We start from the raw sequence: 26,364 nt of genomic DNA on the forward strand, positions 1-26,364 counted from the left end.
TATTTTTAAGAGTGAGAGAGACAGAGCGGGAGCAGGGGAGGGTCAGAGAGAGAGGGAGACACAGAATCAGAAGCAGGCTCCAATCTCTGAGCTGTCAGCACAGAGCCCAACATGGGGCTTGAACTCATGGAACATGAGATCATGACCTGAGCCGGAGTCGGACGCTTAACTGAGTGGGCCACCCAGGTGCCCCGACAAAACATTTTCAACATGAAAGTTCCCCACATCTATTCATTTGATGAAAATCATCTTTATTTTTCTGGAGCAAATAGTGTTAATGGGAAGCACCTACCCTTAACTGCAAAAATGTAAGAGGGTTTCATTTGGTTTTGTCTAATGCTAAATCTATCTTTTTCAGCATTGCTTTAAAACTTACAAATGTATAATTATATGCTCACTAAGGAATATGTGCTCCTACTCAAATGGGTATTTTTCCTGCGTAATAAAGGATTTATTCTTTCAAATTGTTTTTTGTCCTGAAAATGTGATTTAAGCTTATTTGAAGAATAAACTTTAAACCCAGGTCAAAAACGTAATCACAAGTTCATTCTTTTGTCCTTCTAACTTTAGAAAAAGGAGAGAGAAGAGTAGTGATTAGTGGTTTTGTAAGTTCTTCTGTTTGACTCTTAAGAATGCTTCAAACTGTTCTTCCCTGACATTAGATATGCTGGTAATTGAAGACACTGGTGCTTTGTGTCAAAGTTCATCCCCTACCAAAGTGCTGATTCTATGCCTCATGATAATCAGATGCCACTGTAGTTTGAATCGTGGGGTCATGCAGAACTGAAGCTTACAGAGTGTATATTTGCCTTCTGAATTTCATGTGCATAACATTATTTTAGCTGTCAACCATATGCCAAAGAAGCTTACTTTTCATAGAAGAAATCATAAGCAAACTGGTTGCATTTACATTTTAAAATCAAATTATTAGCAAAGTCACTAGTCTCGGTCTGAGTAAACATTATAACAAACATTCAGAGTGCTTTATGTACTTGTAGATAGGTAGAAACAGAATGAAGTTGATCTTTGGATAGAGTTTTGATGCTTTCATCACAACTCCTCATGGCTGCCTCATGGGTGAGTTTTCTGTCATTAGTAGGCATTGTTTACATCACAGTTAACTAGGCAGTTCTCATCAGTCTGCATGCTGGGCAACCAAATGTTGTAGTTCTCTTCAAGGCATCACAGCATTTTGTGCTGAGCTTGCCTGTAAGCAAAAGGATTTGTAGACTATGTTCCCAACAAGCATTCAGTGAAAGAATGGACAGGATCTGGACTGAGCGAGAAGAAAAATTCCAGCTGATCAAAAACAAACAAGGTGAATGTTTTGGAAGATCAACAGTGTTTGTGAGCCCAAACATCTGATGTTGATTCTTAATAGAATCCCTTTAATAAAGGAGATGAAGTAAAATTTTAGTGTATATTCTACCACTGACCCTTTTCACCCCACACCCCAGCAACTTCGATTTTGGCTATATGTTGTCTTTTTCTTAAGTCTTTCTCCCTGATACGTGATTTTCATGTCCAATTTATTTGTCATTAAGTTAACAATTTCCCCAAATTTTATATTGGTATATTTTTGAAAGACAGTTTGGGGTATATAACGATACATGGGGCTGAAAAATCAGTGGAAATAGCATTTTTTAAAAAGGACACCATCTGCTTTTTCAACCAAGCATATTAAAAGTTAAGTCTGATTATATCAGTTGTATAAATTACTGTTAACATTTCTTAGATTATACTTTATTCTTTTATGATTTGATTCAAAGTTTAAATATAATGGTTTTGACTGATTTTTTATAAAAATTGTAGCAGACGTATATGTTGGAAAGCCTTAGAAGCAGTGATCAGTCTTAATAAGCTATAGATGTGCCTTATCTGCTATGTTTGGTTTAAGTAGGGCTCAAAATTGGATACGTATGGAGATGCAACTATTAAGGTAGGGACAGCAAAGGATCCACTCTGGGAAGTGAACTTAAGAAACTCAGTAAGAGAAAAACATGAGCCAGATGCCTAGAAGGATAGATTCCTATCATGGTGCATACTTAACAGACGGTTTAGAAATGATAGTAGTAGAGAGAGTTCTCAGGAATTCAGCACTGGATCATGAATACTTCTTTTGAGTAATGATTCTAGGTTTGCATATAAGCAAACTGGATATAAAGCTCCTTAGTTTTCATAGAAGGCAATAGTTGTTGTAAGTAAAGGAGTGTGGGAATAATGTTTCTTATCTTTTTTGTGAGTGACTTACAAGTAGCTGCATCGATTGGGCTGATGTTTGCCTTCTTATTTTCACTTTGAATTTTAGACTGCTAGGTTTAGCAAATTGAGCCTCAGTAGTAAGAACATTTGACTTTGGCTCCTTTCTTTTCTGTATCTCCCACAGAGAAAGCATTCAAAAAGATAGAAAATTTTAATAGGTTAAACCTTGTCTCTCTTTTGAAGGCTTTCTTAGACTCAGGTTTGTCAGATATTAACAAGATTTCCCGTGTGTGTGTGTGTGTGTGTGTGTCTGTGTGTGTGTGTGTGTGTTTAATACGTTAACTGACATCTTTTATTCTTAGGAAGTCTTTTTCTGTTGGAAAGTAGATGTAATAAACAGTATGCTAGGGTGGATTTAGGAATGTCCCTGGGGGTATTATACAGAAATAAAAACTCCCTGGGGAGAGTTAAGAGTTGAGAATAAAGGAAAAGGAAAGTAAGCATGCTGTTGTGGAAAAAGCAATATTAGATGCAGAATTCGATTCTAGTTCTGCTTTGCCGTTATGCAAGTTACTTCTGTCAGAATTTTTGTTTCTTAAACTATAAAATTAGGATAGTGGGCTATATAAAATCTTTGACATCTGTCAATGCTGTAATTCCGTGACTTTTTGTTGGGAATCAGAATTCCAACTGGAATCTTGTCACTAGCAAGTTGGCATGATGAGTTTGATATTAGGAATTGACACAGGGGGTTGGTCGTATCCATAATAAAGAATGGTGTTTTTATGAGAAGAAGGAAAAGGTGTAAGACCTGCCAAAGGGAAGGCAGGAACTTCATTTATGGTCACATGGTGAGTGTAACAGATCTGGGCTAGGAGTGTGCCCTGTGAATGGCTAACTGAAGTTTCGGTCACATAGCCAAAGCTTATCCAAAATGTATACTTTGAGTAAAGTGTCCTTTAAAAGTAATTTGTTTCAAATTTATCTTTCAAAACTGTAGAGTATGTTGTGTGGCTCAGTACTTATTGAAGATAACCACTGTTGTCACTTAGTGGTATCATTTGTATGCTAAGCTCTTGACTTGATTTAATTTGCCTAATTTTCTCTTTGGTTGATCCATTTGATTTCACAGTTAATCATAGTTTTCTCCTTTATTTCCTATTCATGATTTTCCTTTTCAAATACCGCCATGAAAGTTTTCTAAGGTCTGTGTCCTCCTCATCCCAGATGGCCCTCGTTCTGCAGGCTGGCGTGAACACATGGAACGACGGCGAAGGTTTGAGTTTGATTTTCGAGATCGGGATGATGAACGGGGTTACCGAAGGGTGCGCTCTGGCAGTGGAAGCATGGACGATGACCGGGACAGCTTGCCCGAATGGTGCCTGGAGGATGCTGAAGAAGAGATGGGCACATTTGACTCCTCCGGAGCGTTCCTCTCTCTGAAGGTAGGAAATCTGTTTTAAATGTCATGACACACACCGACCTTCCACCAAAGCCAAATGTACTGTTGACCTTCGGCTTTATTTTCTTGACACAGAAAGTCCAGAAAGAGCCGATTCCAGAAGAGCAGGAGATGGACTTCCGGCCTGTAGAGGAAGGGGGGGAGTGCTCCGATTCTGAGAGCAGCCATAATGAAGAAGCCAAAGAACCTGATAAGACAAATAGGAAAGAGGGAGAGAAGACAGATAGAGTAGGAGTTGGTAAGGCTTATTTTTGTCTTGTACCTTCTTCTTTTCATCAGATCAAAAGCTTCCTAAGGTGCTAATTTAAGATTACTTTATGTTACAGAAGCTAGTGAGGAAACATCCCAGACCTCATCATCATCTGCTAGACCAGGTACTCCTTCAGACCATCATCAGCCTCAGGAAGCACCACAGTTTGAGAGGAAAGAGGAACCCCAAACTGAGCAAACAGAAAAAGCTGAGGAGGAGGGTCAGACGGAAAATAGCCTGCCAACCAAAGTGCCCAGCAGAGGGGATGGTATGTATTTATGAGAGTAGATAAGCTAAAACAGGATTCTGCCCAGGCCAGTGATCATTGATAAGATGGGTTTCCGTTTATGCCTCCTGGAGCTGCTTCTAGTGGTGAATTACTGAAACAGATTATTTCACTAGTAAACTTAGTCAAACTCTGCTTCCCATGTACGTGTCCTTCCCAAAATTCACCGAAACAGAGAGGAAACGAAGGTGGAGCTCGGGAATCTCGCTTTCTACAAGGTTATGACATGGTCACCTTGGTTATCAGCAGAGCAGACAGGGTTTCGGATCCTCCACAGTAATTTGATTCTCACATCAGACAGCTACCTTCCCAGTGGCTGCAGGATGTATGTCCAGAAGGCACACTAAAATGCTGTTGCTTCAAAAGAGGCCAAAAAGAATATGGATGAAGCTGTGGAGGTCCTACCACCTTTGCTAGTGAATAAGCTTAAAACGTGTCTCCTTCTCCAGTATTACTGTTTTGATTTTACTTTGCCTCATATGCCTTAGTGGGTAGTATTAACGTTTACTTCCATGTTTCTTCTGGTACATACTTAAAATTGACATTGTAATTCCTGATGTTGAAGGGTTAATGGATTGAGTCTCCATAAAAAGTCACAACTTTAACGTGGCCTGTGAGACCTTGCATAACCTGGCATCTGCCTGCCTCTGTACAGTTTGAGTGCCACTTCTGTCTCCTTCCTCTGTTCCCCAGCCTCACAGCCTGTTAGGTCCTCAAGTGTGCCCTAGCATGTGCTGTTCTCTGTGCCTGAAACTCTCTCCCATCCGAAGTTCCCAAGCCACGTTAGGTATCTTCTCTAGTTTCTTAAACAATTGACACTATTCCTCACATAGCAATACAGTATTAGAAAGATCTGTTTATTATTTTTTTTACTCAGTAGACTAATATTTTGAGGGCTTAAGCCAAAGATTTCTCTTCAGAGTTAAATGTCCAGGACAAAGCTTAGTGAGTGAATTCAGCGAGTATTTGAATCTCTATTAGGCACTGTGCGACTTGTCCATTTTGAGACCTGTTTGATACGTAGTAGTCATTTTTCAGTTACGATGTGCCCCCAAATTACTTGTGGTTCTTTCTCTTGAATGTACATTCCTGGGACCTTACTCTAGGAGATCCTAGGATGGAGTCCGAATGTGTGTATTTTGAGAAAGCTTCATAGATGTGCATTAAAGATGAAAACTCTAGATTGATAATCTGTGAGGGAGATAAAGGATATGTGTATCAGGCTTCTAGGGCTAAATTCCCATTTTTAGAGGGTAGGTAAAGAGTAGCCAGAGAAAAATCTTCAGAGACAAGAGTGGACTAGAGTGAAGAGAAAGAAAGGAATGGAGAAGGTTTTAGTTTAGGCTCGGGTAGATAATGTCAGAGGCTACTGAGGTCGGAAGATGAGGACTAGGTAAAGCCATTGGATTTGGGGACTTTGAGTCACTGCTTCTCTTTGGGAGAGAAGCTGTGTTGGAGGGGTGGAAGTGGAAGTCACAGGGTAGCAGGTGTGGGTGGCAGTGCATAGACTGTTCTTTTAAGGAGTTTGGCAAAGAAAGGAAAGACTGAGAGGAATGGGAATGTGGAGAAGCTGTCTGTAATTGAACCAATAAGGTTCCAAAGGGGAAGCTGCAATTGTATCTAATTACTTTCATCCCCCTTTTTATTTTAAGAGCCTGCATCCTGAGAGGTTAGAAACAGGACCCAAAACAGAACCTCTTTTGTGGTCTCTTTTCTTATTGAGAAGACCATCTGCACTGTACATGTAGACTCCCAGGAACTCTTTGTTATCCTAAAAACTAATGTATTGCATTACATTCATTATCACCTGAAATAGGTTCTTATTTAAGAGACATGCAGATACGTTTAATCAAAGTTTTGATGGTGAGATACGACATTTTTTGAGGAGATTTGCAGTGCTTTGTTAACAGTCTGCTATTTGGAGACACGTTATAAAGATAACATTGGTCTGATTCTGTTTGTTTTCAAGAGGTAGATGTGTCACTGTTGGGCAGATGCTGTAGTGACACAGGCAGGCACTGTAGGTGGACCTTTTAATCCTTATATTTTGTCATTCTGTAGAGTTAACTGCTGTCATCGTAGGGAGAAATACTACACTTCTCCGTAAGAAGTTGCTGCAGTGAGGGAGGGGTGCCTGGTTGGCTCAGTCGGTTAAGCATCCAACTCTTGATTCTGGCTCAGGTCATGATCTCAGGGCTCCTGACCTGCGTTGGGCTCTGTGAGGACAGTGCGGAGCCTGCTTGGGATTCTCATTTTCTCTCTCTGCCCCTACTTAGCTCATACGTGCACGCATGCGCACACACCCACACCCACACCCACACTCACCCCCCCCCCCCAACACCCTCTCTCTCTCTCAAAATAAAAAAAAAAAAAAAAAAAAAAAGCTGCAGTGTTTGATACATTCACCTTTCTGTTGAGCCCCTTTAGTGAGTGGCCCAACTTGATGGAGAGCTAGTTATTCTTCATGAGAACCTCCGTAGTTTAAAGGTGTTTCATGTTTCTGTGTTTTTCCCCTCTAGAAACGGTTTCTGACGTCCAGCAGTCCCTGTCCCAGATTCCTTCAGATGCGGCCTCTCCCCTTCTCACACTTCCACCTCCTGTTCCCAGTCCTCGTCCTGCCCTGCGGCCAGTTGAAACGCCGGTCGTAGGTGCCCCTGGTATGGGCAGTGTGTCCACAGAACCAGATGATGAAGAGGGCCTCAAACATTTGGAGCAGGTAAAAATCATGCAGTTCTTTTTTTCTCCTCTCAAAGCACCATAAAAATTGAAAAGCATTGAACAGATATTCAGAAATGGAACTTTTGTGCATTAGATTTTGTGTACTGGAAAAGTTGTTTTAAATCTAGTATTTATTTGTATGAGTAATTGTCTTTCAAATCATTTCATGCTTTTAAGTTTCTGCTATGTAGTAGTCATTATGTCAGGTTATTTTTTCTCTTCTGAGGTTGCCCTTGGCTGTTTGCTTTTCTTTTTTCTTTTTGGAAATTAATGGAATGCCAAAAATGGCAAATACAAGCAGCTGTGGATGGGCACAGCGTCTTCTGTATTTTTTACCTAAAGTGTAACTGGGAATAGTTAAACTCTCAGGATATTAACATCGTATTCACATCTCTAGATTTCCCTGAGATTAAGTATACCTTTGTTGGATGTAAATGGTGACCTGCTTTCTACAGAAGAATCTGTTTCCTTTGCTCTGGGGTGGTGGTTGGTGGCAGGAAATGCTTGAAGAAAGAAAGAAAGTGGGCAGTGTGTTAGTAAAACTTGTAAGACTTTTGTAATTGTATTCATTGAACCTTTGTTGTATTAACACCCATGTTTTTACGGGTTTAGATTATACGTTTCAGAATTGACCAATGGCTTACTGGTTTTAAAAGTAATCTTCTTAATGTGTTGATTAGAAGAAGCCTGGGCTTTGATCCTTACCAGTTTGTGTTTTAATTTCAGTTTGCTTTGCTTAATAATTTTGAGACTCTGAGCAAGATTTGACCTCTCTGAGCCTTAGTTTCCCCCTCTATAAAGTGGGGATAGTACATATTTTCATGATATTGATGGAAGAATTAAATGGTTGCCTGCTGTGTTTCTTGCACAGTACTACCTTTTACAGATCAAGTCGTTCAAAAAAGGTAGGCATTTTTATTAAGTGTACTAATGTTAATTTGGGGTCGTTTGTTTCCTCAATCCATTTTTTTTTGTTTTTCTATTAGCAAGCTGAGAAGATGGTGGCTTATCTCCAAGATAGCGCACTAGATGATGAGAGATTGGCATCAAAACTGCAAGAGCACAGAGCTAAGGGAGTCTCAATTCCATTGATGCACGAAGCAATGCAGAAGTGGTATTACAAAGATCCTCAGGGAGAAATTCAAGGTAGCTCGTTCCATTCTACTTGAAGCCATTATCTCCTATAAGATCGTCATTATTTAATGTTAATTTGCATAGTAGTGGAAAAAGTTAATTTTTACAGTTTTTCTTTATATATGTGTGTGTGTGTGTGTGTGTACACACACACACACACACACACACACACACACACACACACACACTTACTTACTTACTTACTTACTTATTTAAAGGTTCCTTCCATAATACTTTGCAATTTCAGTGGTGGGGGGAGGGAGGTCCAGTGAAAATCATTTGAATACAAGGCGGAATGTGATAGTAAATATAATAGGGATGCAGACAAAATGCTTAGGACGCCTTTAGTTCTGGCTTCCCAGCGGGTTAATTGGGCAGGTAAGAGTTACCTTCTCTGCACTTCAGTTTACCTCCCATTAAAGGTGATGGCAATCATAGAAGACCTTACCTGAATGTTTTGCTCAAGTGGAATTGACATCATAAATGGTAAAGAACTATCTGAGAAAGGATAGTACCATATTACAAGCTAATCCCTTAAAAAAGATTTGTATGGTGCATAAGTTAGAATGGGTAGAGAATGTTGTAAAAGAAATTTGTTGATTCATTTCCGCTTTTGAATTCTTTGTTTATAACCTGAAATTGATTGACTAATATTAGTGTCAGTTTCATGATACTCTTTTACCAAGTGCACCCTGTGATCTCTTTGTGACATACTAACTCCCTTTCCACTCTTAGTCCTCTTACCCTCTATTGTCCTGCATAACATCTATTACTGCCTGGTTCTGATTTGTTCATGACCTGTTCACACCCCCATAGAATGGAAGGTGCTTGGGAGCAGGACAAGTGTGTGTATGTTTTGTTTTGTTTTGTTTTGTTTTGTTTGTAAAGCAATCAAAAGTGTTTATCTGATATTTTAAGGCTTACAAATGGAGAGACAAAATGTGCTTCCAAATTCAGGGCTGTGTGTTTTAATTAAAGCATATATGGAACGGCGCCTCGGTGGCTCAGTCAGTGGAGCATCCGACTCTTGATTTTGGCTCAAGTCATGATCCCACGGTTGTGTGATTGAACCCCACATCAAGCTATGCACTGAGCATGGAGTCTGCTTAAGAGTCTCTCTTCCTCTCTCTTTCCCTGTCTCTCTCAAATAAAATTAAAAAATAAAATATAGATGTGTGCCTTAATTAAATATACTTGAGATAATTGCAACTTTACATGCAGTTGTAACAAATACTACAGAGATTTTATGTACTCTTTACCCAATTGCCGTGAGTGGTAATCTCATGCAAAACTGTAGTACCATATCCAGCCAATGTATTGACTTTGATACAGTTAAGATTTAGAACATTTTCTTTTTTCTTTTTTTTTTAATGTTTATTTTTCAGAGAGTGAGAGAGAGAGAGCATGCACACGTGCAAGCAGGAGAGAGGCGGGGAGGGGAGGGGGCGGGCAGAGGATTCGAAGCGGGCTCTGTGCTGACAGCAGACAGCCCAATGTGGGGCCTGAACCCATGAACCTCTAGATCATGACCCTGAGCCAGAGTCGGACGCCTAACTGACTGAGCCACCCAGGTGCCCCAAGATTCAGAACATTTTCGTTTCCTATTGCCCTTGGATGCCCACATGCATTTCCTTTCCACCTGTTCCTGCTCCTTAACACTTGGCAGCCACTAATCTTTTCCCGATTTCTATATTTTGTCATTTCAAGAATTTTGCAGAAATGGAATCCATTTGCATCAAATGTAAAAAAAATTGTTTTCACTCAGCACAATTCTCTGGAGATTCATACAGGTTGTTGCATGTATCAGTAGATTTCTTCTTTTTATTTACTGAGTAGTACATCCATGATATAGATGTATCGTTGTTTAACCGTTTATCCATGAAGGGCATCTGGGTTGTTGCAGTTTCTGGCTATTACAATAAAGCTGTTAAACATTTATGGATAGGCTTTTGTGTTAATACAACTCTTCATTCCTCTGAGACATAAATGTCCAGGAGTGCAATTGCTAGATTGTATGGTGATGACATGTTTAGTTTTTTTAAGCAACTGCCAAGTTGTTTTGTGGAGGAGCTGTACTATTTTTGTATTTCTGCCAGCAATCTGTGAGTGATTCATTTTCTCCACATCCTTGACAGTATTTGATGTTGCTATTTTTTACCTTAACCATTTGGGCTTGTTATAGTGGTATCTCATTCTAGTTTTTGGCTTGCATTTCCTTAACAGCTAAAGATGTTGGATATCTTTTAATGTGTTTATTGGTGTTTATCCTCTTCAGTAAACGATCTCTTCATGTTTTTTACTTGTGTTCTCATTATTTGCTTTTTTTAACCTTTGAGTTTTGAGACTTCCTTATATATTCTAGATAATAGCCCTTTGTTAGGTATGTGGTTTGCAGATATCTTCTCCCAGTCTGAATCTTTTTATCCTCTTAACAGAATCTTTCACAGATCAAAAGTTTTAGATTTTGATGAAGTCCAGTTGATTAGTTTTTTCCTTTAATGGATTGTGTTTTTGGTATTAAGTCAGAGATAGAAGAACTCTTTGCCTAGCTTCAGATCCCAAAATTTCCTTTCCAGAATAATTTAGGTTTTTTTCATTTAAGTCTGTGGTCTATTTTGAGTTAATTTTTGTATAACGTATGGGAATTAGGTCAAAGTTTATTTTTTTGCTGATGGATGTCCAGTTGCTCTGGAACCTTTTGTTGAAAAGCCATCTTTCCTCTTTTGAATTACTTTTGTACCTTTCTCAAAATTCAGTTGGGCATATTTATGTTGATCTGTTTCTGTGTTCTATTCCACGGATCCATGTGTCTGCCTCGCCACTAATATCACAGTCTTGATTACTGTAGCTATATAATATGTTTTGAAATTGAGTAGATGGATTTCTTCCAGTTTTTTTTTTCTCCTGGTTTATTTTTAGCAAAGTAGTTTTTAGTTTTTCTAGTTCCCTTTGCCTTTCCGTATAAATTTCAGAATAGTCTTGTCTATATTTACCATATAAATGTGTTCAGAAATCTATGTTTATATATCTTGCTGAGATTTTAATAGGAACAGTGTTAAACCTCTGTATCGTTTTGAAGACTTGACATCTTTTTCATGTTGACTCTTCCAGTCTATGAACTTGTGTCATTTTCAGCATAGATTCTGTACATGTTCTATTAGATTTGTACCTACTTGATTTTTTTTTTTGAGTGATTGTAAGTTTTATTATATTTCAGTGTCTTTGTGTTCATTCCTACTATATAGAATTGGATTTTGGATTTTTGTCATTAGTCTGTGACCTGCTGAGCTCATTTATTAGTTTTAGGAGTTTTTGTTGTTGTTGTTTGGGTAGGTTCCATAGGATTTTCTTTGTAGACATTGTTATCTGCAAACAGGGATCGTTTTAATTTTTCATTTCCAATCTATGCCTTTTATTTCCTTTTGTTGCCTTATTGTATTTTCCAACACTGTGTTGAATATGATGGGTGAGAGCAGACATACTTGCCTTGTTTTTCCTATGTTCCTATCTTAGGGGGAACACTTAGTCTTTAATAATTAAGTATGAGGTTAGCTGCTTGGTTTTCTTTTTTTTCTTTTTTTTTTTTTTAATTTTTTTTAACATTTATTTATTATTATTGAAAGACAGAGAGACACAGAGCATGAGCAGGGGAGGGGTAGAGAGAAGGGGAGAACAGAATCTGAACAGAATCTGAAGTAGGCTCTAGGTTCGAGCTGTCAGCACAGAGCCCGATGCGGGGCTCGAACTCACAAACTGCGAGATCATGACCTGAGCCGAAGTCGGTCGCCTAACTGAGCCACCCAGGTGCCCCAGCTGCTTGGTTTTTATAGATGTTATTTATTTATTTATTTTTAAGTAATTTCTACACCACCATGGGGCTCAAATGCATGACCCTGAGATCAAGAGCAGCAGGCTCCTCTCACTGACTCAGCACCCTTATCGATGCTCTTTATGAAGTTGAGGGAAGTACCTTATTGTTTGAGAGTTTTTATCATGACTGGGTATTGGATTTTGTCAAATCCTTTTTGTGCATTTGTTTCTATGGTCCCGTGATTTTCCTTCTTTAGTAAGTTTAAGATGGCGGATTAAATTGAGTGCATTTTGAATATTGGACCAGCTTTGCATCCTTGGAGTAAACCCCGTTTGGTCATGGTGTGTAATTCTTTTTATATATTGCTGCATCCTATTTGGTAATGTTTAGTTAAGGATTTTTGTGTCTCTGTTCATGAGACATGTTGTTCTGTAGGGGTTTTTTTTTTTTTTTTTTTTTTTGGTGTTCTCATTGTCTGCTTTTAGTATCAGGGTAATAATAGCTTCATAAAATGAGCTGGGAGTTACTCCCTTTTCTGTTTTCTGGAAGATTTTTTAGAATTGGTGTTAATTTATCTTTAAATGTTTTGGAGAATTCTCCAGTGAAACCACCTGGGTACCTGTTTTTAGGGAATTTTATTTATTTATTTTTTTTCTAAAATAGGCTCCATGCCCAACATGGTGCTTGAACTCAGGACATCGAGATTGAGAGTCGCTTGCTCTACCAACTGAGCCAGCCAGATGCCCTGTTTTTTGGGAATTTTAAAATTACAAATTCAGTATCCCGAATAGTTACAGAGCTATTTAAAGTACTCATTTAGTAAGGGTTGATTTTTGGTGGTTTGTGTTTTTTGACGAATTGGTCCATTTCATCTAAGATGTCAAATCTGTGTGTGTAGAATTGTTTAGAATATTCTCTTACTATCTTTTTGATGTTTGCAGGTACTGTAGTGATAGGCCGTGATTTATTCCTGATGTTCGTAATTTGTTCATTTCTCTTTTTCTCATTGTCAGTCTTGCTAGAGATTTAATTTTACCGATCTTTTCAAAGAATTAACTTTGTTTCATTGATTTTTTTCCCCCCACTTTTTTGTTTTCAATTGCATTGAGTTCTACTCTTTACTATTTCCTTCCTTTTTCTTAGGGTTTATTTTGCTTTTCTTTTTCTAGGTTCTTGAGGTGGATGCTTTTATTATTGATTTGAGACTTTCTTTTCCAATGTAAGCTATAATAAAAACTGTAAATTTCTCTTTCAGCCCTTCTTTAACTGTGTATCACAAATTTTGATACAAGTATTTTTATTTCTGTTCAGTTCAGTGTTTTTTTTTTTTTGATTCCTCTTGAGACCTCCACTTTAAATATATATATATATATATACACACACATATATATGTATATATATATTTATTTATTTTTAAAATTTTTTTAACGTTTATTTATTTTTGAGACAGAGAGAGACAGAGCATGAACGGGGGAGGGTCAGAGAGAGAGGGAGACACAGAATCTGAAGCAGGCTCCAGGCTCTGAGCTGTCAGCACAGGGCCCGACACGGGGCTCGAACTCACAGACCGCGAGATTGTGACCTGAGTTGAAGTCGGACGCTTAACCTACTGAGCCACCCAGGCGCCCCTATATTTATTTATTTTTAAGTAATCTCTACAACCCCGAGATCAGGAGTTGTATGCTCCTCTGACTGAGCCAACCAGCTGCCCTAAGAGACCTCCACTTTTACTCATGGATTATTTGGAAGTGTGTTATGTGGTTTCCAAGGGTTTGGAGATTTCCTTGTTACCTGTCTGTTAATGATTTCTAGCTTTATTTTATTGTAGTTGAAACACATCATATATAATTTCAGCTTTTAAAATTTTATTGAGATTTATTTATGGCTCGGAATATAGTTCATTTTGCTGTATGTTCTGTGGGTTCTTGAAAGAATGTATACTTTGGTGTCTTAGTGTTCTGTAAATATCAGTTGGACCTTATTGATGGTGTTGTTGAGTTCTGTAATCTTGTTGGTTTTCTGTTGAGTTCTGTCAGTTGTTGAGAGAGTGGTGTTGAAGCCTTCAGCTGTTACTGGAGATTTCTCTGTCTTTTCAGTTTTATTAGATTTTGCTTCACATATTTTGCAGGTTTGTTCAGTGCGTACGCTTTTACCGTTGGATTGGGTGGATTGACCCTTTATTAATATATAATATCCTTCTCTGTCTCTGGTAACTTTCTTTGTTCTGAAGTCTACATTATCAAATACTAATATAGCCACTCTAGCTTTTTAAAAATTTGATTAATGCTTGCATGATATACCTTTTCCTATCCTTTTATTTTCAACCTGCCTATATTGTTATGTTTGAAATGACTTTCTTGCAGATAGCATATACTTGGGTCATGTTTTCAGATGTATATATTGGGTCATGTTTTTTGTTGTTTCTTCGTTCTGGAATATGTGAAGTAAAATGAAAGGTCAGGGAATTCACCTCCATGTGGTTCCTCAGGCACCAAGGCCAGTCTGCCTTCTCTCGACTGTTCAGAGTGTTCTTTTGTTTCCTTTGTATATATAATGTTAGGGTTTTTAGTTGTATTTGGCAGGAAGAACAGGGAAAAGTAGATCTACTCCATCTTCCCGGAAGTGGACATTATAGGCTTTTGTTTTATTTAACTGTTGTATTCTCATTACCTAGACTCATGTAATTGGTATTCAGTAAATATTTGCTGAATGAATTAATTGTTATTGATCAGCGTGAATCTGTTAATTTTATGTATAAAATATTTGATTTTTAATTGTAAAACATGTAGAGAATGTTACTCTCCCTCCACCCTAAGCCAGATTTAGTCATACCTACGTAAATAATTTATCTTAATGTTTTTTTTTTAAATTTTTTAACGTTTATTTATTTTTGAGACAGAGAGAGACAGAGCATGAACGGGGGAGGGTCAGAGAGAGGGAGACACAGAATCTGAAACAGGCTCCAGGCTCTGAGCTGTCAGCACAGAGCCCGACACGGGGCTCGAACTCACGGACTGCGAGATCATGACCTGAGCCGAAGTCAGCCGCTCAACCGACTGAGCCACCCAGGCGCCCCTATCTTAATGTTTTTTAATGCTCGGTTATTTTTGAGTGGCAGGGAGGGGCAGAGAGACAGACAGAGATTGAGACACGGAATCCAAAGTAGGCTCCAAGCTCTGAGCTGTCAGCACAGAGCCTGATGCAGGGCTTGAACTCAGAAACTGCAAGATCATGACCTGAGCCAAAGTCAGACACTTAACAGACTAAGCCACCAGTCCGCCTCATAATTTGATTTAATTTGATTATTTATACTTTGCCTAACCTTTAATAATCTGGCAGAAAGTGAAATTTAGAAAAAAGCATATTTAGCCCTACGTGTTTATATTCTTTATACATAAGTGATACAAAGTCTAACCAACACATTTTTTTTTTTTTAATTTTTTTTCAACGTTTTTTATTTATTTTTGGGACAGAGAGAGACAGAGCATGAACGGGGGAGGGACAGAGAGAGAGGGAGACACAGAATCGGAAGCAGGCTCCAGGCTCTGAGCCATCAGCCCAGAGCCCGACGCGGGGCTCGAACTCACGGACCGCAAGATCGTGACCTGGCTGAAGTCGGACGCTTAACCGACTGCGCCACCCAGGCGCCCCTAACCAACACATTTTTCAGTTTTATTATACTTTTCTGACAAATGAATTTGTAGAGATTGAGTGAGATGGAGACAGTTATGCTCCTTAAAGTAATTAAAACTCCACATACAATTTGGGATATATAGACATAAGTTTTATTTCAAAATCATTTCTGTTGTATTTTATTAGTTAGAAGCCTGTTTACCACTTTTGGAGATAAATTGAATTAAAATATTGTATCAAGTATTTGACAGGTGTTACCTGAAACAAGTTGTACCTCTGGATGAGGATGAGACTTAGGAAATATTTTTTTCCTCTTCAGTCTTAAAGGATTTTTATTGCCCTTCTGTTTAAATGGTGCTATTCTAGGTCCCTTCAATAATCAGGAGATGGCGGAATGGTTTCAGGCGGGCTATTTTACCATGTCTTTATTGGTGAAGAGAGCGTGTGATGAAAGCTTCCAACCTCTTGGTGATATCATGAAAATGTGGGGAAGGGTTCCCTTCTCTCCCGGTCCAGCTCCCCCTCCTCATATGGTAAGTACCGTATAGGTCACTCAGAACACATGCTAGATGCAGAAACACTTGCTTCTCTTTGTAAGCACAACCTAGATACTGTGTCTAATGAGGAAGAAACTGTAGTTCTTTGAAAGTAATTGAAATGGCAGTGGGCAGTCTGATTGGAGACTGCATACCTGTCCATAATGATCTTTTCAAAACTCAAGTACCTGTGTCCTCCTCCCTCCCCCCGCCCCCGGTCTCCAAATTCTAAAGAAACAAAATCCTTCAGTAGCTTTCCAGCAGGTGTAGAATAAAAAACATCTTATCCTGACTTGTCTACCAGCTACTACATGTTCTGGCTCCTTACTTTTCTAAGCTCACTTCAGAGCTTTTACCTTTTTTTTTTTTTTAAGTTTATTTATTTTGAGAGAGAGATACTGAGTTCACGTGTGCGTGTGTGCGTGCATGTGCAAGTTGGGGAGGGGCAGAGAGGGGGGAGAGAGAATCCCAAGCAGGCTCTGTACTGGCAGTGTAGAGATCATGACCTGAGCTGACACCCAGAGTCGGACCCTTAACCAACTGATCCCTCTAGGGCACCTCCCCCCCCCCCCCCCCCCCCCCCCCCCAGCTTTTACTTTTATCCAAGATGCTTCAGTTAGGTGACTTCTTAGAGTTTCTTTTTGCCTCTAGTTAGAATGCACATTCTCCTCTCCTCCCCTTTCCTTCCCGCCTCTCTGTTTGCCTCTTGCTTTCAGAATCATAAATTTTCTGTCTTAGGTTTACCTTAAAGCAAATAAATGTTGCTAATAGACAATTCCAGTGCTTTGAATATTTTGAAGACTTTTTCTTTTTTTAATGTTAGTTATTGGTATGTTAACTAAAAACTGGATCATAATGTAACCTTCCTTGTGTACTGGCACTGGAAGGCCTTTGAAGGGCAGATCTTCTTACTCCTCTGTAGCTGCGTCTGGGCCTCTTCCTATAGAGTTCATTTGGGAGGGCTGTGGATCTGCCTTACTTTTCCTTCTCCAGGTTGGGATGTCAGGGGGCTGCCATAGTCAGAAGTGGCCACAGTTAACGTTTAGTGTGAACATTGGATTTCTGCAGTAACATTCACCATTGATTTATTCATCAACTGCATATTGAGGGCCTGTGCTAGGCCTTGTGGTAGGTTCTTATGAGATGAAGGTAAATAGGGCACAACTTCTATGGTCAGAGGAGTTCATAGGTGAGAATAGCAGCTGTCAAACTTATTTGGCCATAGCCCATAGTAAAAAAAAAAAAAAAAGTTTTACACCACTCCTCTGTACATTCATATATACTGTATGTATATTCATAACTGTACACACATACACGTATTTGTGCAATAAGCTTCACAAAATATTTAAAAAATTTTTTAATGTTTATTTTGAGAGAGAGACAGAGAGAAACAGTGCATATGGGGGAGGGGCAGAGAGGAGAGAGAGAATCCCAAGCAGGCTCTGCACTGTTACCACAGAGCCCGATGTGGAGCTCAAACTCATGAAACCGTGAGATGGCGTCCTGAGCTGAGATCAAGAGTTGGACCCTTAACTGACTACTGACTGAGCCACCCAGGCACCCATTATAATATTTTATGCCATGCACTTTTTTCTTTCTTGCTTTCTTGCTTTCTTTCTCCTTCTCTCCCTCTCTATTCCCTTTCCTTTCTCTTCTTTCCTTTCCCTCCCTCCTTTTCCTTTTCCTTTTCCTTTTCCTTTTCCTTTTCCTTTTCCTTTTCCTTTTCCTTTTCTGGTTCCTCCCCTCCCCTCCCCCCCTTCTCTCCCCTCCTCCCTTTCCCTCCCCTCCCCTCCTCTTCTTTCACATGTAAATGTTGATCTTGACCCAGTAATTGATGTCAGTCCATGATGGGTTGAGACCTCCTGTAATTTGGAGAACAGTGAAGATTCCTTGATGAGGGGAATTATTTCTGACATTTCTGTTGTAAATACAAAGGAAAATTGTATTATGTATTATTGTATAAACATTTAATTTATATACCAAGTTGAAACTTTATTTCCATTCTCTGAAATAGGGATGAGTTACCGTGCATGTCTCAGAACTTTTGAAAGTTCATCCCTTGCCCATTGCCTGACTTCCAGTTACAGGGGCTGAGCCTCCATTAGACTGCTTAACAGGAAGAACCATGGCAAGCTGTGTCTCTGTCAGCTATGATTGCTAATCCCTGAATAGCCCTGATAAGAGTTCACCTGGATGATGAATATACCTTGAAGTGTAGGTTTTTATGTAGACATTTTATTTTTATTTTTTAAAAGATTTTATTTTTAAGTAATCTCTACACTCAACACGGGGCTCAAACGTACAACCCCAAGAGTCGCATGCTCTACCATCTGAGCCAGTCAGGCACCCCTTAATAAAAGTAAGCTCTACACCCAGTGTGGGGCTTGAACTCTTGACCCCAAGATCAAGAGTTAATATGCTGTACTGACTGAGCCAGCCAGGTGCCCCCTTATGTAGAAATTTGACATTAACCTAGTGTAGCTTCCAATCTTCAGTGTATAGTGGAAAAGAAAAATGTCCCTGAATTTCAGATGATCTCTACCCCCAAGAAACTGTGTATCAAGTGTTTCATTCCAAACCATGATCTGTGCACAATAAAGATGTAAACTGTTCACTAATGATTTACCGTAGTCTGTGTTACCCTTATGCTTTTATTATTTCTTTTATTTTACATAACATTTTATTTTTCCGAGTTTTAACTTTGCAAAATTAAAATTCCAGCCATGTTATTTGAAATATAAACTAAACAACAGCTTATTTTTTCTAACTCATGATGTATTAATAGCAATAGAAACACCTAATTTTGGGGTGGAGAATTAGTTTTCAAAGATTTTTCGTATTTTGTTTAAATTAAAAATTTCTTCGCGTCTTTAAGAAGACCTACTTCTATATTGCTTTTTCTGTTCATTATGAGCCATTATAAAATTCTACTGTAACCTTTCCTTTTAACTTTTTTTTCCCCTTTTAGCTTTAGATAATTTTACTCTTTCTGTTTTGTTCCATTTCTCTAATTTCTACAGGATTCCCAAATTTAAGAATCACTTTTAACATTGGGAAATTATACATTTTTTAGTTACAGTAATGACTGTGGGGTACGTACAGTACAACATTTAGGTTCAAAAGTAGGAGGGGAGGACAGCATCTGACGTAAGGACCCTTTCCTTATGGGAAATTCCTTACAGGGAATCTCTTAAAATGCAGATACCACCTTCTTCTGCTAGGTGGCACTGTTCAGCTTTTAAAGACGTTGAGTTTTTGCAATAGTTCAGCGTTTTGGGCAGAAAGGTGGAGTGTAATGTGAAGATCTCAGATTCAGTTTGCTCTCAGATATATGTAGTAAATGGCTTTTAGACTCTTTGCAATTTATTCAGTGGTATTTCTTCTCCCACCCCTTTGCTCCCAGGGAGAGTTGGACCAGGAACGACTGACCAGGCAGCAGGAGCTCACGGCCTTGTACCAGATGCAGCACCTTCAGTACCAGCAGTTCTTGATACAGTAAGAGCAGTAATGCTGTAGGTGGCAGTGCAGAATTCAGAGTGCCTTTAGGTAGAACTTCCTAAGTTTCACCTTCTACAGCAGAGAACTAAGAGTTGGTAGGATACTTCAGTTACCCATCTAGTGACATGTTACCACTATGTATTTGGAGTTTGGTCTTATCTTCTTATTACCTACCATAAATTTGCAGAAAATGACATATAACTATAATCTTGCAAGCTCTTTGCCTTCTAAAGCAAGAAACAACAAGCATTTTAAGACTCAAACGCCTCCTAAATGGCTGGCTCAACTGTGAATGTCACAGAGAAAAAACATAGATGAGCGGGCAGGAAGAAGTAAAGATTTCTACTGTTAGTAGTGGTGTGGAATGATAGCAGAATCACTTAGATTGTGTGTCCCTTTGGTAGAGGAAGTAAGATTTGCTGTCATCTAGTGCAAAGATTGGCAAACCAGCTTGGTACCCGTTTTTATGAGCAGAGTTTTAATGGAACATAGCCACACCCATTTGTATATTGTCTGTGGCTGCTTTTGCACTACAGCAGAAGAGTTGAGTAGTTGCATATGGCCTACAAACTTAAAATATTTACCGTCTGGCTCTTTACAGATAAAAATTGTCTACCTCTGATCTAGTGGGGGGAAAAAACCCCAGATTTTCCAAGCTGAAACATAAATTTTGAGAATTTTTATACAAGTGATTTTAGTTTTAGAAAGGGTGCTTCATTTGGAAATAGCTATTAGTTTGACTCTATTTTATTAAAAAAGGTTTTTTTAACGTTTAATCAGTTTTGAGAGAATGAGAGACAGAGCATGAGCTAGGGAGGGGCAGAGAGAGAGAGGCACAGAATCTGAAGCAGGCTCCAGGCCTTGAGCTGTCAGCACAGAGCCCAACATGGGGCTCAAACCCACAAACCACAAGATTATGACCTGAGCTGAAGTCAGACGCTTAACCAACTAAGCCACCCGGTTTCCCTGAATCTGTTTATTTTTCACTTGGTTTCTGATGAAAGGCTATTATTTTCAGAGAGTTTGCCAGTTTTTGACATTTTGTGATTTTTTTTTTTCTATCCTCTTATAGACGACATCCTGAGGATATGTATGTTGTCTATAAGTTCAGTTCTTTCTAGGATGAAGTAGACAATTTTCTGTGTAACTGTCGTTACCATGAAGCGTTGTTAAAATATATTTGATAGCTCTTTCTCGTGGTATTTTTGGGGTGTGGTGGACTGGCCTTTTAGTGTCTTTAGTGTCTTTTAGTCTTTTAGTGTCTCAGTAAAGTGCACTAAATGTGGATAGACAGGTTATGCTTTATTTTACTTTTTGAAGACAACAATATGCGCAGGTTTTGGCTCAACAACAGAAAGCAGCCCTGTCTTCGCAGCAGCAGCAACAGTTGGCACTTCTTCTCCAACAGTTCCAGGCTCTGAAGATGAGGTTGGTGGTCACCCCATGATGGGTCACGTACGTGTGTGTGTGTGTGTGTGTGTGTGTGTGTGTGTGTGTGTGTTAAAGAGAAGAAAGGAAATTTTGGTATCGTGTGAACTCTGATATCAAAATACCCACACACGACACATTTTTGTGTATTGTGTATAAAAACAGGATATAGTTTTTAAAAATAATAATCTGTCAATGAAGCATTTTTAGTCTCTTTACTCATAGAGGATAAATTTGGAATAGTAACCAAGGAATAAAGAAAACATTTGAGAAGTAGTGTATTCTTATAGAACCAGCAATAAAAAAATTATAGTCTAGAAGTTTAATCTCATTTCACCCATATGAACATTGCCACACAGAATTAAAATTTTCCAGAACCCAAAAGCCTCTAAGATAAGTCTGAGGAAAAGGAAATTATGCTTGAAGCCTTAAATTTCTATTATAGATTTCAGATTATCATTCAGTGCAGTACTTGCATTTCCTTCAAGTGTATCGCTGACTGTCCTAAAAACCTTACTGTCCAATTTAACCAAAACCTTTCACATTTCTCTTTTGAGTCATAACCCATCTTGTGGGGAAAGCAGGTTAGGTAGGTGGTAAGGTACCAGTTTAGACCCTGGGAGGCTGAAGGACTTGGTTGACATAATACACAGAAAACTTCAGAGATAGAAAAAAATGAAGCCTTTTGACTTAAGGTCTGTCTGTGGGTTTTTCATTATAACATGCTGTCTCTATGACTTCTACTGGCTTTTTATTCTGGGGTGTTTTTTTTTTTTTTGTTTTTGTTTTTTCAAGACAGTTGGTATATTCATTATTTAGAAATCAACATTTGTTAACACCTTGACTCCAGAAGTGGGATGAATGTGCCTCTATCTTTGTTCCTCTCCTAAATGCTTTTATGGTAGTGTTGTATTTTAGTTAAAACAGTGAAGGAGTTTTCTGGCCATATTGCCTGGAAAACCTACAAATCATGTAGAAATTTCTCTTTATTTTTTTTTTTTTGCAAATGACAAGAACACGTGAATTTTTTTATTTCCTTTTTGCAGAATATCTGATCAGAACATCATTCCTTCAGTAACTAGGTCTGTGTCAGTGCCAGATACTGGTTCTATCTGGGAGCTTCAGCCAACAACCTCACAGCCTACAGGTAAAAATTTAGATTCGCCTTTAGTATAGCTCCAAGGATTTAGACTCTTACTTTGTAATTCAGTTTTTAAAAAATGTGTCCATTTTTGAACCATTTTATTTATTTTTGAACCATTTTATATTGAATATTAGCAAAGAGTCTCATTAGACCCCAGAAAAGGACTGAAAATACTGTTGAAACTATACTGTTAAAGATTTGCTAAAAGTCTTTAGTAGATAAATTTCATGAATTTGAGCTAGCCTCTCTTTTTTGTGTTGCTCTAATTGGTGTGGGAAAGTGTTTTAAATTTTGATTGATTTATTCTGCCAGAGTGAAAAAAAAAAGCTGTAGTAAAAACATCTCTTCTTTTGAGTGAAGGGTTAATACATAGCTTAACACTCCAGGTACCCAGAAGTTTTGGGATGCGAAAAGCCTGCTTTATTTTATTGAAAAAATTTTTGATGTTTGTTTAATTTTGAGAGAGAGAGAGCGCGCGCGAGCAGGGGAGGGACAGAGAGAGGGAGACACAATATGAAGCAGGCTTCAGGCTCTGAGCTGTTAGCACAGAGCCCAATGCAGGGCTCAAAATCATGAACCATTAGATCATGATCTGAGCCTAAGTCGGACGCTTAACCGACTAAGCCACCCAGGCACCCCGAGGAAAGCTTGCTTTAAAGTGAACACCCTATTTCATTCTCTGATCTTTTTACATCAAATTAGGAAATTTGGGGCTGAGATTTTTTTTTGTTGTTTAAAGCCTTGATATTGCTGGAACACTTTTGGTTTTTAATGTCTGATACCTGCAGAAGTAGATAGTTTGAGTGAACCGTAGACAAATCCTTACAAGAGGTTATAGTTAATGTTGACAATTCTCAGGAACCATGGGCATTGGTAGATTTTTCTTTTCTTTCTTTCTTTCTTTCTTTCTTTCTTTCTTTCTTTCTTTCTTTCTTTCTTTCTTTAATGTTTATTTTTTAGAGAAAGAGAGCACAAGTGGGGAAGGGCAGAGAGAGACACACACACATATAGAATCTGAAGCAGGCTCTAGGCTCTGAGCTGTCAGCACAGAGCCTGATGCAGGGCTCAAACTCACAAGATTGGCGGATTTTTCTTAGAGCCATTGAGCTATTCAGGCTATAGTTCTTTTACTAACATTGATCTTGGGGATTATAGCAGGAGAAGGACTGATTATCATCAACTTTTCCTGCTCTGTGTACTTGATTTTTTTTGGTAGTCATTTATAGTTGTGATGTTAAAATATTCTCCAATGTTGGGAGAAGTATTTTTAAGTACCTTATTGAACAGTTTCTTTTTGGGTATGATACAGTCAAGGCCCTTTAAAATTGTCCATTGGTTTTATACAAACAATAATTTATAGTATAGAAATAGGAGTGTAGGGAATAGAGAATGCTGAAAAGTGGTGTCCGTGGACCTTTTGCTGGCAGTAGGAAAGCAGACTCAGAAGACTTTATTTGTTTACTTCTGCATTTGACCCTGTGCTGCATTTCAGGTCAGCAGGACCCATTGTGATTTGTGAGACTTGCCCAGCTTTTCCAGAGGCCTCCCTTCCTCCAGCTGTACCTCTTTCTCTTTGGCATGAAATTCATATAACATAAAATTAACAATTTAAGAAAATTAAAAAAAATTTTTTGATGTTTATTTATTTTTGAGAGAGAGAGACAGACAGATAGGCAGACAGCATGAGCTGGGGAGGGGCAGAGAGAGAGGGGGAGACACAGAATCCGAAGCAGGCTCCAGGCTCTAAGCTGTCAGTACAGAGCATGACACAGGGCTTGAAGCCACAAACTGAGTGATCATGACCTGAGCCAAAGTCGGATGCTCAACTGACTGAGCCACCTTGGTGCCCCAAGAAAAATTTTTTAATGCTTATTTATTTTTGAAAGACAGAGAGAGAGAACGAGCAGGAGAGGGGCAGAGAGAAAGGGAGACACAGAGTTTGAAGCAGGTTCCAGGCTTTGAGCTATCAGACAGAGCCTGATGTGGGGCTCAAACTCATGAGCCGCGAGATCATGACCTGAGCCCACATTGGACGCCTAACAGACTGAGCCACCCAGGCACCCCCAAATTAATCATTTTTAGACGAACAATTCAGCAGCATAGAACACATTCACAGTATCATGCAACTACTCAGTTCTCTCCAGTTTCACAGTTACATACCTCTCTTGACCCCACTCCTCTTGGTTTGCGATAAGAGGTTGTATGACTACTGGAAATACTGTGGGCTTTAGGGTCTAATGCACTGGGATTTAAATCCTGGCATGGCCATGTGCATGGTATGTGTCCTTGGGAATGTTACAGAACTACCCCCAGCCCTTAGCATGTTCATCAGTAAAAATGGGGTGTGTGAACAGAAGTAGGGTTTTTGAGGATGAAATTAGTTTCCCAGTACATACCTGGTAATTTCTTTTCTTCCAGATGTGTTGAAGGATACTGATTTAAACCAGAGCCCATATGCAGTTCAGTCTACCTAAAAGCAGCCCAGATTTGTATGATGGAGCTTATTCAGGGACAGGGAAATAGCTTTTTTCATTATGCTTGTGGAGATGTGACCATGTACATAAGCTCTGATATTCCTCATTTTAATCCTTGTTGTCTTACAGTTTGGGAAGGTGGTAGTGTATGGGATCTTCCCCTTGACACCACGACTCCAGGACCTGCCCTTGAACAGCTTCAGCAGATGGAGAAGGCCAAAGCTGCAAAGGTCTGAACCTCATTCTTCTGTAATAAAGCATGCTTTCCAGCTGTCAGACACAGGGATTTGTTTACTGACATCTCTGTCTCTCTGGCCACTTAGACTTTGCCCTGTTAGTTTACTGTACTTACCTGTTATAAGCACGTTCGTATTCTAACCTTATTATTCCCTTTTCTCCCAGAAAAGACCTCAAACAATTAAAATTAGCAAGTTTAAATTAAATCAATTAAAATTGGTTGGTTAACACATTTATGATTATGATTATATGGATATTTTAATTACATTATTCATGGTGTAAACACCTGTTACAAATACTAAAACCTCAGAAAATATACACTGCGTTCTTATTAGACCCTTGATTTATGGCTTGAATTCCCACACCGAATATTTATAGTGATGTTAGTTTATATTTCTTAGTGTCTCCAGACATGTGGCTGAAAAGTTCCAACATTAACATTAGATTCTATGTTCCATTCACATTTTCTGGAGGAGCAAGGAATCTTGCCAGCTGAGGATGTCTTATCAACACTTATGTCATTGTAATGACTTTTGGGTTCTCATTCCTCAGGGAAAATCTCGTTCCTATTTTATACTTAATGTGTTCTTACCCTATGCAGTAGTGGCAGTCTCCTTAGAGTGCCCAGAATGTAGAAAGGGCTCATGGTCACAGTCTGTCTCCATAAACAAGTGAGAGACCATAATTCAAATAATTCTTGAGAGTTTTCTAGTACTGTAGTGCTTTGTGGTGGGAACACATGGGATAAAGGATAGGAATTTGCAGTCTTTTGTGTCTGGGGTATGTGTGTTGAAGGAGCGAGGGCAATGACAATCAGGCAAGTAACACTGTTACAAAATACTACCTACTCTCACCCACTTAGGTGGGCATCATGAATTGGGTGACACTGCTGATGGACAGAAATACATACACTAATTTTCAGTTGAAGAATAGTAGAATTTAACCCACTTGAAAGAAATAATTCCTGTAATGGCTCAGAAATGCCTGAGAACATACTGGTTCAGGAAGCAGCTAAATAATTTGGTCTGGCTTGGAGCCGTGGTGTGTCTGAGGGATACATGATGAGAAGGCTAAGATGAGGCAGGCCAGTCACGAGTGCCCTTACACATGTCATGTTAGAGAGTAAGGATTTATTTTCAGGGTGAAGGATGATGTTAAATGTAAGCCCGGGAGTGATTTTTTTTTTTTTTTTTGGTGGAGCTTAAGATGTTGTGCTGGGGAATGTGGGCAAAACTGTATGCTGGGAAGACAAGTAAGGGACTCTTAGAAATGTGGTTGAGAGAGTGAAGGCTCAGGGGCGCCTGAGTGGCTCAGTCAGTTGAGCATCTGACTCTTGGTTTTGGCTCAGGTCATGAGATCAAGCCCTGCATTGGGCTGTGTGCTGACAGTGAGGATCCTGCTTGAAATAGATTCATTCATTCATTCATTCATTCATTCATTCATTCATTCTCTGTCTCCCTCCCTTCCTCCCTCTGTCCCTGTCCCCTGCTCAAGCATGTGCTTGCCTGCTGCCTCTTAAAAAAAAAAAAAAAAAAAAAAAAAGGAAGTGAA

At 39.0% G+C, this 26,364-nt stretch overlaps 1 protein-coding gene across 7 annotated transcripts in view; it reads left to right on the forward strand.

The window, feature by feature from the left end:
• The window catches only part of GIGYF2 (GRB10 interacting GYF protein 2), a 144,763-nt gene that overhangs the window by 88,191 nt on the left and 30,208 nt on the right, over positions 1-26,364 (forward strand). For 4 of the 7 annotated variants that reach the window (XM_043578189.1, XM_043578185.1, XM_043578186.1 and 1 more), the window contains 10 exons: positions 3,430-3,647; positions 3,740-3,902; positions 3,991-4,182; positions 6,720-6,916; positions 7,905-8,064; positions 15,863-16,029; positions 19,436-19,527; positions 20,851-20,958; positions 22,005-22,105; positions 24,706-24,806. In XM_043578189.1, the coding sequence (XP_043434124.1) occupies positions 3,430-3,647; positions 3,740-3,902; positions 3,991-4,182; positions 6,720-6,916; positions 7,905-8,064; positions 15,863-16,029; positions 19,436-19,527; positions 20,851-20,958; positions 22,005-22,105; positions 24,706-24,806 (1,499 nt within the window). Of the gene's footprint in view, positions 1-1,130; positions 1,319-3,429; positions 3,648-3,739; positions 3,903-3,990; positions 4,183-6,719; positions 6,917-7,904; positions 8,065-15,862; positions 16,030-19,435; positions 19,528-20,850; positions 20,959-22,004; positions 22,106-24,705; positions 24,807-26,364 lie in introns of those variants that run through there. The other 3 variants (XM_043578187.1, XM_043578188.1, XM_043578190.1) reach the window with 2 other exon arrangements.

Source organism: Prionailurus bengalensis, chromosome C1 (genome assembly GCF_016509475.1).
Source record: "Prionailurus bengalensis isolate Pbe53 chromosome C1, Fcat_Pben_1.1_paternal_pri, whole genome shotgun sequence".
NCBI classification, from domain to species: domain Eukaryota; kingdom Metazoa; phylum Chordata; class Mammalia; order Carnivora; family Felidae; genus Prionailurus; species Prionailurus bengalensis.